A 14,030-nucleotide genomic window follows, 5' to 3' on the forward strand; every position below is an offset into this window, starting at 1 on the left:
ACTGCAGCCTTTGGACAGGCCCGCCTCCCACTGCACAGCCAATCACATGCTGCCTGTAGTATCCACCCTAATGCAGACCTCTGGATGTTAATGTAAACCAGCCTGCTAAATGACTAAGCACAATTCTACTGATCAGTCTTATCTGTTTTTAGGAAAAGGAAGATTCTAAAATGCTTAATGTGAAAGCAGTTTAATGAGAAAAAATATTTTAAAAGTTTCAACATAAGCAGACAGCAACAGATATTTAGGAAAGTGTATTCGACATGATTTTGGATTATTCCTGAATAAAAGTTGTAAATAATTACAGTAAGTACAGAAAGTAAAAATTGAAAATAATTTATCTTTGATTAATTAAAAAACTTGTCATTACTGTATTTAAAAAAATGGGGAAATGAAGTACTAAAGAAGTGAACTTCAAAACAAGAGCTGACTGTAGTATAAGAAAAAAATGATACAGGCAGCATAAAAGAGAACAAATACCTTTAATGTGGACAGGCATTGACTGTTAGTCAAGTTAGGCAAGTATGCCCTTTTAATATATTTTGTCATTTCCCAAAATATTTTTTCGCTTCTTTAAGCTATTTTCAAATTTTCAAATCTCCTGCGAAGGTCTTTATCCTGCCTCGCTGTCATAAGGATCTCCTGTTTACAGTATATCTATGTATGATGCCTTATACCAAATCTTTTAATCATCGTTTAGTGCTTCCGAACCCTTTCGGAATTAAAATTATTAGTCATGATAATGGGCAGCACATAAGCTCTTGCATTGTTGCATCCCAGTGCTGTGAAGGTGATTAGGAGCATGAGAGGAATCAGAAGGGAATGGCAGTATCCAGTACTGAAGATGGGGGAGGAAGCAGCAGTGTCTGATGAAGAGAAGGCAGAGATGATAGCGAAGGCATTTACTCAAATCCATAGTCCTGATAATTTGATTGAGAAGGGTAAGAGAGGAAGGGAAATGACAAGATCAGCTCATCCTGGAAGTCTTGAGAGAAGGGACCATGATAACAGGACAGCAGATGCTCCATTTACATTGGAAGAAATAAAGAAAGCAATAGTAAGGTCTGGACTAACATCTCCTGGGAAGGATGAAATCTGCTATTAAAACATTTAGGTGTTTTAGCATCAATGAAGCTGCTAGGTTTCTATAATAAAGTATGGGAAGTGGGAAACTTGTCAACTGGTTGGAGAGAGGCAATGATTATTCCTATCAGGAAACCAGGGAAGGACGCATCAAATCCAATGAACTATAGACCGATAGCACTTATATCACATGTAGGTAAGATGATGGAAAGAATGTTTACAGAAGGTTTAGGATTTTGTACGGAAATCAGTGGAATTCTTTCACCTCATCAGAGTGGATTTAGGAGGGGTAGAGGAACTATGTCTGGAAACAGAGATTAAGAAAGCACAAGTGTAAAGGTAATGAAAGACCAAACAATTGGCTTATCTTTTTAATATACAAATGTGAAGTGAGATCATTACATTTTCTCTGTGACTCTGTGTTTGCCTTTGGACAGATATGTTCTTTTGTTATTGTCTTTTCCATTATGATAAATTACGTTTTTTCTCAAGTTCAGGACAATATTGGACAGTCGTTGTTTGCTGATGATGGAGCTTTGTGGAAAAGAGGGAAGAATATCAATCATATTATAACTAAAATACAAGAGGAAGCTAACATTGTTGAAAAAATGGTCATATTCATGGGGATTCCAGTTTTCAGTTGAAAAAACCAAAATATTAATGTTCACTAGAAAGAGAGGTGTTGACACACAGATAAAGATATATGAGCAAAGGATAGAAGAAGTGAAAGTTTTTAGATTTAGACAGAGTTAACATGGAATGAACATATTCATAAGATAAGCTCCAAGTGTAAAAAGATATTAAATGTGATGAGATGTTTAACAGGATCAGAATGGGGAGCAAGCAGATCTGCAATTAAAAAGATTATGTAGCGCTGATTAGATCAGTGGTAAATTATGGATGTATTACCTATGGTTCAGCAGAAAAAAAACTCATTAAAAAGTTGGAGGTGATGCAAGCTCAAACTTTGAAATTTTGTTGTGGTGCTTTCAAAATGACCCCTGTGTCCACTCTTCAGGTTGAGTGTCAGTTGATTTCTATATTCTGGAAAAAGTGCAGGTACATAAAGGTTTTGGAAATGTAGTTTTGATTGAAGATACATACAGTCATACAGTCCCTGCAATCAGGGGATTATATTTAAGTAGCCTATATCAATGATCATTTTACTATTTTCAGCAGCTAACAAAAACAAGTAATAAAAAATCACACAGTCCAACCCGTCGCTAATTGATCAGAGTAGCCAGACAGCGCAGTGAAAGAGAAGCCTCTTATTGGTGGAGCAACTCTGCCCCCCCCCCCCTCCATGTCCGTAGGTCTGTACCTTGAGGCAGATTACAGGCGCAGTTTTCCCACCTTGAACGGGTTGTGCAAAAGGGGCTAGAGAGAGCAGAGTTTTTCCCTACAGCGTGAAAGTGTCTGAATTAACAAACAGTCAGATGTATCCAAATCATATTGTGACGTGTTGTAAGACTATTTCATTTATATAAATTGTTTGTCCTTGTTTAACCTTGAAGATGGCCTATTAGCCTTCTACCTATCACCATTTTAGGCTGCATAATGTTTTTATAAAAATAATTTCAAATATGAAATAGCCATTCTTCTGATAAACACCCTCAATCTAACTAATCTAGACTAGTGCAGGTGACTGTTTCTTGATTTAGTCCAAGAGTTTAGGTGGTGTAGAAATGCAGGAAATTTGTTTTAAATTACAATTTTTTTATAATAAAAAATATGATTTTTTAAAATCATAACCAGGCACCCATGGTTGATGAAGTATATGAAACTGTACAGATTTAAATATATTAATATTTTGATAAGATTTATGTGGGTACTAGCACACAGAGGGATTAAGGGCAATGAAATTGTGGATGCATTAGCAAGCAAGCAAGCAGTTTATTTATATAGCACCTTTCACAAATACCAGTCACAAAGTGCCTCACAGTCAAAGAAATAAAATCAAATGCAATCAGAATAAATAAAAAACAAAGACACCAGATAAAACATACAAGGAGAGCAGATAAAACAGAGAAATTAAGATATAAAATAGCACGTACTACCCAAATACCTGTCTGAACAAATGGGTTTTTAGCTGCTTTTTAAAAGAGTCTACATTATCCAAGGACCTTAAGCTTGTTGGAAGACTATTCCAAAGCTTAGGGGCTGCCGACTGGAAAGCATGTTCTCCTTGGGTCTTAAAATGTGTACGAGGTACACTTAAAAAGCTCTGGGCGGAGGACCTAAGAGCCCCGCTAGTGGCGTAGTGGTGCAGAAGGTCTGTAAATTACTGTGGAGCCTGGCCATGCAGGGCTCTATAAGTGAGCACCAAAATTAGCAAAACAGGCACTGAAACACAAGGAGATCATAGACATTCCACTCAGTAAATCTGAAGCAAAAGGAATAATCAAAAGAAACATCATTAAAGAGAGGCAGCACAACTGGGACAACACCTTTATGCAGTACAGCGAGAAGAGGAGACCATCTTAACAAGGCTGAGGGTAGGACACACATGACTTAATAAAACACTGCAATTAATCAACAAACATCTCTCAGGATTATGTGACCTATGTCAAATAGAGGAGTCAGTGGAGCATGACATTTTGCTGTGCAGCAAGAATTATTAAAGAGGGAAATCAGGAGGTTTGGAGTGGAAGAGTATGAAAAGTGTATTTGCCATCAGGTTAGGGAGTCTATTCCACTACTTGAAAGAAACTGGATTGATCAAAAGAATTTAGTGTTCAGGAAATATAGTTTTTTTTTCTTTCCTTTTCTTTCTTTTTCTCTGATGTTTGTTTATTAAGTTAGATAACTCTGGTTCACACTCCAACATAGTAGGTGGCGGTAATGCGCTTTTACGGTGATTGCCACTCGCCGTAAAAACGGTAAGAAGCAGAAGCAGAAGAAGAAGAAGAAGCAGAAGAAGAAGGCGAAGAAGAAGACTGTGGGAGACAGTAGTTAAGGACACTAGCGCCAGTGTTTCCGACTCTTGCCATCTGTTTACACACCTGTTAATGTGTAACTATTGGAAAGTTGCATGCAGCGATAACGGTACAAATGTCGAAATCTTTTCTTCCACAGTACAGACAACCGAAGCAAACACTAAACCATAAAACGCTCCACTGAGCTTTTTGTTGAATCGTCTTCTGTTGCCACTGTTATGTAAAGTAGACAGAGGCAGAATGGCAGCTTTACGTGCAGCCAAGCAAGCTCTGAGAAAAGAAATAAAACGACGGGTTTCTGCGTTGAGTGACCAAGAGAAACATCGACAGTCTGTAGTCGTTTCACAAAAGGTAAGCGACAGTTAAAATGACGCTAACTGTATAGAGAAGGGTATTAGCTTAACTAAGTTACCTGTGTGCAAGAAACGAGAACGGAAGACAAACTTATTGAATAAGAAAACGATACAGTTTTCCAATTCAGTACTACCGTAATAGAAATGTTGGAAGATGACGAGATTTTTTTCATTCGTTCATTCATTCAGTTCAGCATACATCTAGTAGAACACGAAACTCTTAAGATCAAAAATTGCCTTCATTAGGTCTTCTTCCAGTTAACCATGGCATGGTGGGAGTGGGCAGTTACAGTCAGCCAGAGCTTTAAGTTGATAGTTTATTGAAATAAAGTGGTTTTGGTGTTTGAAAACAGTGCCGAAGTGATTAGTTTCTTATTAGTTTATAAAGTTTTAAGTTAAGTGCTGGCTGGTATTTAACTACTGATAATCAAAACAACTTTGGAATGACGTCTGTCTTTGCTAACTGTTGACTCTCAACATGCTCCCTGTCGCCACCTGATGATGCTCAATTACAAGTGTGCTAGTGAGCCAACTCAATAGCAGTTAATGAATGACATTATCAGCTTCACCTGTGTCCAGTGTTTGCAGATACAAGCCTCGACATAGTATAATGACACTATGAGATTTTCCGCTGTTAAATAACATAGAAAGAAGAGATGAGAAAAATATAATTATAATAATTGTAAATGCTGTAAACAAGGACACAGATTATGTGTCATTGAAATGTGTTAACATAACTCTCTCCTGTTCAATACAAACATGCTCCTTTATTTAGAGGCTTCCTAAAGGAAGGGAAATGTCACGTGCCTCAGTCACGTAAAACTCATCAGAATTCAAGCTAAAAGAACATGAGATGATGTTGTATATAATAATGACATTAGCCTGCACCATGGTTGCCCAGTAACAAGTCACTAACTCTAACTTACAAAAAACTTGTGATTGATTTAATTATAGCAACAAGTTTTATATAATTATGATATATATTTAACTTAGGCTACCTTCTGATGTAAGAGTAAAGAAGTTAGAAGAGCTGCTGTACTGTACTCACTGTAGTTGTGCATCCTCCTGGTGTTTATGTGCAGTGAGGGATTATTACTGATTTCTGTTTGTGTTTCTTTCCCAATCTTACTTTGGCAAGTACAGTCTTATCATTACCAATAGTTTGTTTACCATACACTGTTATAAGTGTTGAAGTGTGGTTATATGTCATTAAAATGCGAAAAAAGTATAAGATGGTCGCATTTTCAGTGATGTGTGAATTGTAATTACAGAGAATATCCGAGCTGTCCATTTAGTTGACAATCGCATTGGCAGATATCCGATTACTATCAGACTTATTTCCACATATGATTGAGGCCCGAAACAGATCTGATAATATCCGATTCCATGTGCTTTTTTCCTGTTTACACGTTCATAATGCATATCCTATGCCACATGTGAGCAAAAAATCGGAATTGGGTCACTTGTACCAGGCAGCGTAAATGCAGCCTTAGATGTAGGCTGTTGGGAGTGGAGTCTTTGGGAATCTTTAAAATTGTGCACAGCTGCCCTGTACACCCGCACACAGGCTTCTACCTTTTCCATTGTTGGTATAGTGCATTTATCAAAGAGAAACCATAGCTGTGTCTCAAATCACATACCTCCGTGTACACTATGCACTCACTGGCGTAGTGCGCAAAATTTGACAGTGTAGTGTTGTCTCAAATCAAACACAGCCATTGTGCACTTAGCGGAAAACGGGACGATTGCAAATTAGCATTAGCTAGCGTTAGCATTTGCGCTACCAAATCATTACAAATTGCTAAATTAACCCAAAAAACATACTGATGGCTTATAACCGACAAAAGTACAGTGGTGCTTTGTGCTAAAAACACATGTATAACTTACATTTGTATAATGTGGTGATGTTCACATAGTTACAACATACCCGTCCGCCATTTCCAGTTTGAAAATTGGTCCCTCCCCCTCCACTACGTAGCCAAGATGGCGACCATTGAGGACGAGAAGTGTCCATAGTTCCACACTCAACTTTTTGACCGTTTTGAGTGCACCATCCGGGTACTCACAGTGCACTGCATCTTTCCATACTTCTCAGTGTGAACGCACTTCTGCACTCAAAATGTTAAGTGTAAATACAGAAGTATGCGATTTGAGACACAGCACATGTGTTTACTTAATCCTGATGCCTCACCAGGGACCTAAAAGGCATTTAACATTTTATTTTTTCAATCATTTTGGCTGTGATTATGATGTAGCCATGATATTTGGCAAAGGTGTATATTTTTTTATTGAATTTTGAATTCAGCCACAAATCCTATATTAAGTCTATAATAAACTGTATAGAAACAATAGTAAGTTTCAGCCTGTAAGGGCCCTTTTAGGTCCCATTGAAACCCATTAAAACCACATTTTTTGATCCCCTGGTTGCTACAGCATAAATTCATGCTTTCTGTTTTATAAGACTTTCAAACTGAGGCCCTGGCTTCAAAATTGTAGTTTTTACTATTTTACAGTTGATTGAGCCATTTTCTCTTTTTTTAACCTTTTGTGCCAAATGCTCACCTTTCTGACAATATCAACAAAAACTGAAAATGTATAAGCTTTGTAAATGTAGAATTTATGGCAGAGCTGTTGCAGGCCTGGAGTTAAGTCATTTTTAGGGCAAGGCCACTTCAGCCCTTGATAAATACAAATATATTGGAGCATTGCGGCCAAAACCAATGGTGCAATAACAATAAGTGATAATAACATTGTATGAAGACGAAACAATATACAATCAACAATTATTAGTTAGTGTATTGAAAAACAGTACTGAGTTTCTTAAATCTGTACACTGAATGTTTGACTTGCCACAAAATGTCTGATTGTTTATTTTAATAAAAATATGAACAATTCATTATATTAATTGTTATTGTTATATTTTAATGATAAAATAAAGTCTATAAATGGTCTAAGGGTGATCAAAATGAATCTGAACACCCATGCAACTATTAGCATTTGAGTCTGCAATCATAGGAGCAGTCACAAAAATGATATAAAACACTTTTTTACATGTTAAACATTAAACACACTGATGACTAGACTAGGATGATAGCTGCGAGTCATGTAACAGCCGACAGACTCTCCTGATCTGTCTTAATTTAGAATTGGCTGTCTGCTTACAGGGAAGTGTGTGTGTGTGTGTGTGTGTGTGTGTGTGTGTGTGTGTGTGTGTGCGTGCCCCCATCAGATCTCACAGCAAGTTGTAAACTCTGTGTATGTTCGTAGTTAGCTAACATTGTGCAGCAATATCCTGGTTAGGGATGTCAACAGTTAACCACCAAAAATATTTTTGACCGGTTACACACATTGGTTTGTAGGTTCATTTGCATACACAATCCACTAACGGCTAGACAATTATGTGTTCACAACATCAGATGTGTAACACTGACTCTTACAGAGAGTGTTGCCATACGGGTTGTTTGTAGCATTAATGTTGCTAGGCTAGCTGGTGTCTTAAATCCTGTTTATAGTGAGTGTGTTAGAGTCAGTCGGCACTAAAAGTGTTTTGTTAGTCCAGTTTAACCTGCAGGAGTTTCTGTAGGCTCATGTTACATATTTTTCTGCCATGGAGGAAATAAATTCATTGCAAATGAAAGCAAATCCAAAGCGTCTACTGACATCTATACTGCAGAAATGGAATATATCAAACTGCCAGATACCACTGTCACAGACAGGTGTCACAGGCAGTCTTACAAATACTAACTGCCACAGAAAATGATTTTGACCACTTCCAAGAGTCTAGCAGGAGAGCATTTAAAAACACAACATTTATTAAAACTTCCACTGTACAGTGCTTAGCTGCTTGTGCTTATCACATAACGTTAACTGTTAGCTAATGTTAGCTAACGTTAAGTGAAGCTAAGTGATGTATTATTGTGTGCTTTATTTCAAGAGCAAAATAAGGTCATATGCTATTAGAAGTTAAAAACTTTGAAGGGTAATAGGAGACTTTACATAGACTATAAATTAACAGGTCAGATTCTTTACTTTAATCTTATACTTCATAAAAATAATAATGCATAAATATCACTGTTGTTGCTAATCATTGACATATCCCAGACTGTGATAATCAAAACAAATTCACCCAGCCTTTAGTATATTGAAAATATTTTCATTTATGTGTTTTTCTTTTATAAACATTATTGGTATCATCACAAAAACTGGCATTTAAAGGGTTAAAATTCTGAAAATGAATGACTATTTGGTAGTTATGATTAATGATCAGGCCTGAAGTTGGTTAAAAATGTAACTCCGTGAAAGTGGAATATTATATTAATATATAATATTTCTATGGCAGTTGATGAGGACTTTTTAGGTCCCTAATATGCTGTATTGATAGTATTTTAAAGTGAGGCACAACGGTCAAATATGAATCAAGCTTTGGCTTCTGTGAACAAATTCAGAATCATGGAAGACAAAACTCTTGATTCTTATGGGAATACTCTGTGATCCAAAAAAAAAAAAAAAACAACTTTTATGGGGCCTTTTAGGAAAAATGTATCTTAGGCCCCTCTTGTACCCAGCCACTTTCACCTCAGCCACCACATGGCAGCTTCATTATATTTTACCTACAGCCAAGGAAACCAACCTTCCTGCAGCAGGATTGCTGTGTATCAATTAGTTTCTGGTCATTTGAAACAGAATTTTATTTTTGAAATATGCATCATGTGAGCATAACATCAACTGAAATTATGAAGGTTTTAAAAAAAGTAGGATCAGCCATTAGACCCTTTACTGCTGCATATTACCAAACAAATTTGCAGTTCAAATCAAATCACCACAAAATAATTGCCACACAGTGACCCTTTGTGGTCCCTGGGGGGACTTTAATAATGCAGCCTTGCCTCTGCTCCTGGGCTATGATAACATCACTGATTCTAACTTTCCTTTCCTCTGCGTTTGCTTCTAGCTGTTCAGACACCCCAAGTATGTGTCCTGTAAGCGGATCGCAGTGTTTCTCAGTATGGACGATGAAGTGCACACTGAGGAAATCATCAAAGATGTGTTTAAAGGGGGTAAAAGCTGCTTCATCCCCAGATACGAGAGCAGCAGCACCCACATGGACATGCTGAAGCTCAACAGTCTGCAGGACATGGAGACGCTGCCTCTGACATCCTGGAACATCCAACAGCCTGCTGACGATGACAACAATAGAGAGGAAGCACTGGCTGCAGGTAAGCATGTGTGTGTGTGCATGTGCAAACACACACCATTTAAAATTGAGTCTTTATATTGCTGATGAACAGGTCACACAACTCTTCTCCAGTGTACTGTGCTTATTCTCAACATTGCTTTTGGTTATAATACATCGGAGCTAGTATTGGAGCAAGTTGTGCAAACTGTTTATCAATAAGGTTTTGATGGATTTACATTGCTCAACCTTGTGCTGACACTGTTGTGCACCTCGCTGTGTGTGCAGTCTCAGAATTAGTAATAATTGTAAATGCGCCGGCGACAGACTTGGATAGAATCATGTTTTCAGGTCGTCCATCCGTCCATCCCATTCTCTCGTGAATGCAGTATCTCAGGAAACACCTCGACAGAATTTCTTCAGATTTGACACAAACAATCCCCTTGGACTCAAAGACGGACCGATTAGAATTTGGTGGTCAAAGGTCAAGGTCAAGTTTCTCATAAATGTCTTATAGGATAAAATTATGAAGTGAATGCATTTTCTATTCAAAAGTTTCAAAGATCAACTTCACTGTGACATCATTATGTTTTGCAAAAACACTTTTCTGGTCTTTATTCAACGCAATAACTCAGGAACAGAAGGGGAAATTATGACCATATTTCACATTTGGTCAGATACTAAATTGGTGACACTAATCTCGGGTGCCCACCTTGAAACTGTGATGATTTTATTAGATTCCTTCTAATAAAGCCTTCACTACAAATATTATGAGTTTGGACAGACATGGTTGTAAACTGCAACTTGACTGGTTGGCAGAGGCATACAACCATGAGGTAGTATTTCTAGTTTTATTTAAGAAGGGACAATGCACATTAATTAACATGAGCACTTGGGTCCATCATGTAAAAGTGCCAGATATAGCCATACAGGCTAATCTACATCTGCAGTCTCTAGCACGCTGATGGCATATAAAAAAACATTAAAAGAAAACATACAAGAGCACATCAGCATGTTCAATTGTCCAGTAACCACTGTTTTGTAGATCTGGAGAAAGAGTTGAGAGATGTGATGTTCCGTAGTTCTTGTGGGTAGTTTCCAGGTATGTGCTACTCCACTGGGAAACGCTGACTGCCCAAAGGTACTTCTTCTATGTGGTATTTTACAGTCCCCTCTGGTAGATGAATTTTATACACAAGTAAAATATGTTTTTCCAGTTTAAGAAATCATATTTGGTGAAAATGTTTTAAAAGCCTGCCTATAAAGTGTTTCTACTGATTGTAATGTGGTCCTACCTGTCTTTGCCCAGCTGGTAAGACAGTAGTTCATGTGTGAGAGAATCATGGCATTGATGTTCAACTTTGAGGCCTCGGTAATTAAATTGTTCCTAATATGTCTAAACTTCGACAAATTGACTTAGACTTAACTTGTGTTTTGAATGCGAGTTGTGAATCTATTATTATGCCTAAATATTTAAAATTGTGCACTACTGATAGTCTTGACAAATAAGAATTTAAAAAAAAACTATGAATGTCCAGCTTACCTATAATGGAAGTCCATAGTGTAGAGGGGCAGTCAGAAAAGCATCCAAGGCACTGATAGTGAGTTAAATATCCTTTATTAATATATGGATATACCAACGTGTTTCCACTAAAGGAGTCTTCGTCAGTAGCGAATGACATTTGGGCCGAGAGTTAAGTTAATTTGAAACCAATACGTTCCAAGTCTAAACATATCGTAGCTGTGCACTTATATATCAGCAGCGTAAATTGTCGTGTAACCATGTTTCTGATAGGCATATGAATTTGATTCATATAGAAGATGTTGTAGTTGTTCACTTTTAGGAATGTTTTACAGCTCTGATCAGTCCGATCGCTGGCTGTGATTGGCCACTGCAGCGTGACGTCAAATCTCGTTTCTCCAAAAGTTGACTCTGATCAGCGTCCGCTCGGAGAACGCGCTCCACACATGCCGTCAGATCGCCGTCTACAGGAACACAACGTTGTGACCGCGCGGACTGGTGCGGACAGGTCCGCGCGGACACAACAAATTGCAGGTACGCGGATGTCCGCACAGAGCCCACGCGCACACCCTCTGATGACGAGATGTACGTCACGTGGACCCTAGCGGACCCTCGCGGACACGGCAACTATAATTTGAGCTTAATGGTGCGGAGGCACCAAATCTGTTGATGAATGTCAAATTGATGGGTCCCATTCATTTTCTATGCAGAGCCGGAGATCCTGTCAAAAACTGTTTTGTTCTCAGCTGGAGATAATAAGAATACTGCTGCTACTTTAGTCAGACTGCTCGTTGTGTATAATGAGAGATGGATGACCCTGAATGAACCAGATCTCATTCTTTAGATTGGAATATCACTGTCACTGTCAGCTGGGTTCAAAGATTAAATGTACAAGTTTTTAGTATTGAGAGACCGAACATGTGATTGTATACATTATATTTTGGTAACATTTACACATATTCAGGGAGAAGAATGTCTCCAACATGTATTTTTATCCTAAACCTCTCTTACTTTTTACTGTAATGTTTTGCCCTCACAAATGTCCCAAGCTGAATTCAGCAAAGCTTTATAACTACACAAACTTGCTCATTTCAGCTTGATGAATGTCATCTTTTAATGAACATGGTGCATGTTTGTGACATTTGATCATTAGCCTAATGAAATTCCCTCAAATTACCATTAAAAGCTTGGCTTTGTGAGCAAACTTCATTCACAAAAATGTCATTCATGACAAATGTTGCAGTGTCAGTAGTCTGTATTGGGGAAGTCTGGACTTTCATGACAACAGCTTAACACTGAAAGAAAAACACCAAAGTGGAAAAATGTGCAATTAATTACTTCTGTTAAATAGATAAATACAGCAAATAGAGTATATGGTGTTTACATCTAGGAAAGGGGGACACCAAGTGTTATACTTCTGTTTCAGTCTTGTTAAGAGCATGTGTTAAATAGTTAACCCAAATGAGTCATTTTCAATAATTCAATTGATAACACAATATGAATTTTCTGGTGACAAAATCTATAAAGTATTAAATGTAACTCTGAGATATCTGCAGATATAAAGAATATACACAGTTTTGGATAAGGTTTGGCTGTAGCTGGTTTATATATATATATATATATATATATAGGCAAAGACAGATATTTACAAGAGACCTTTATCACTGACTGCATTGTCTGTTCTCATTGTGCAGGAGGTTTGGACCTGATCCTGATGCCAGGCCTGGGTTTTGACATGTCAGGGAAGCGTCTGGGACGGGGGAAGGGCTTCTATGACACCTACTTGGAGCGCTGCATCAGACACCCCAAAGGAAAGCCTTACACCATCGCCTTGGCCTTCAAAGAGCAGCTGTGTCAGGAAATTCCCGTCAACGACAATGATGTGCTCATAGATGAAGTCCTGTATGAGGATGATGAGTAGCTGGTGAATCATTAGTGGTGGTCCATGAACTCAAAACTATCTATATTTACATGCCAAAGCCTGTTGAACCTTTCATTTCAGAGTTTCAACTTGCAAAAGGTCCCCACCATATATGTTCAAATACATATGAAATTTCAGTTCTATAATTAGAAATCCTCTACGCCTCCCTCATTGAAAAATCCAGAATCTATGAATATGCAAATATGTTCACTTCAAAAGTTTTCCTGGACACAAGATGTCTTCTAGTTCACTGTAAAGTCCATTCTCAGTGTATGTGCACTGGAGGCTTCAAGTTTCCACATCACACTTTGTGTAAGTTGCAAACTGGACCACGATTAGCTCCAAACTATTTGTGATGTCACAAATCATGCTTATAAGTATAAACCTTGAACTCAGATTTAAGGTGAGCACAGAGAAATTAATGTGAAAACAGCGTTCTAGTGTCAAGCAGTGGAGCTCAAATATCCAACTCAGGGAACAGTAAGCACAAAATAAAAACACATTTCAAGAGTAGGGGGGCTTTAACAAGACATGTCATATTTCTTTAGTCTGAAAATTATGTTTACATTCAAATAAAAACAACTGTATGAAACGAGGTAATGCATCATGTGTCAAGTTTATTCAGAGCACCTCAACATTATATATATATTTTAATGTTTGAATTTTAATTATTGTTGCAATCTAAAATAAAATGGCCATTATGAAATAATGCTGATGAACAGTAACTAATTCTCATCAAAACTGAGTTTGCAGTGATTACTTTTGACTAACTTTTAAAGTATTCTAATTGCAGTAGATGCAAAATTCAAACGAAATCACATATATTGTAAAACATATCAGTTGACAGGATTGTTTTCCCATCAGCTGAATCATTCAGACTCAGTTACCTTAAATGTTTTCCTGCCCAGGTTTAGTAAAGTCATCTATCTGGAGTCCAGCTTGTTGAGCAAGACCCAACCAAGCTCACTGCCTTAGCTCACTACATGAGCTACCTCTCTGAAAAGGAGTTTGACTTTCACCTTTGCATATTGCAATTCATCAG

The 14,030-nt window shown here is 37.6% G+C and overlaps 1 protein-coding gene across 2 annotated transcripts; it reads left to right on the forward strand.

Annotated features, from left to right (window-relative positions):
• Positions 1–3,987: 3,987 nt before the first annotated feature.
• mthfs (5,10-methenyltetrahydrofolate synthetase (5-formyltetrahydrofolate cyclo-ligase)) lies at positions 3,988–13,583 on the forward strand. Of its 2 annotated transcripts, none has more exons than XM_067597910.1 (3): positions 3,988–4,370; positions 9,324–9,588; positions 12,762–13,583. In XM_067597910.1, exons 1-3 carry the CDS (start codon positions 4,260–4,262, stop codon positions 12,986–12,988), a joined length of 603 nt encoding a protein of 200 aa, XP_067454011.1. In that variant the 5' UTR covers positions 3,988–4,259; the 3' UTR covers positions 12,989–13,583. The 2 variants fall into 2 exon arrangements, with proteins under 2 accessions (XP_067454011.1, XP_067454020.1); XM_067597919.1 differs by having other exon boundaries at positions 3,989–4,128.
• Positions 13,584–14,030: the final 447 nt, after the last annotated feature.

This window comes from Thunnus thynnus, chromosome 1 (genome assembly GCF_963924715.1).
Source record: "Thunnus thynnus chromosome 1, fThuThy2.1, whole genome shotgun sequence".
NCBI lineage: Eukaryota > Metazoa > Chordata > Actinopteri > Scombriformes > Scombridae > Thunnus > Thunnus thynnus.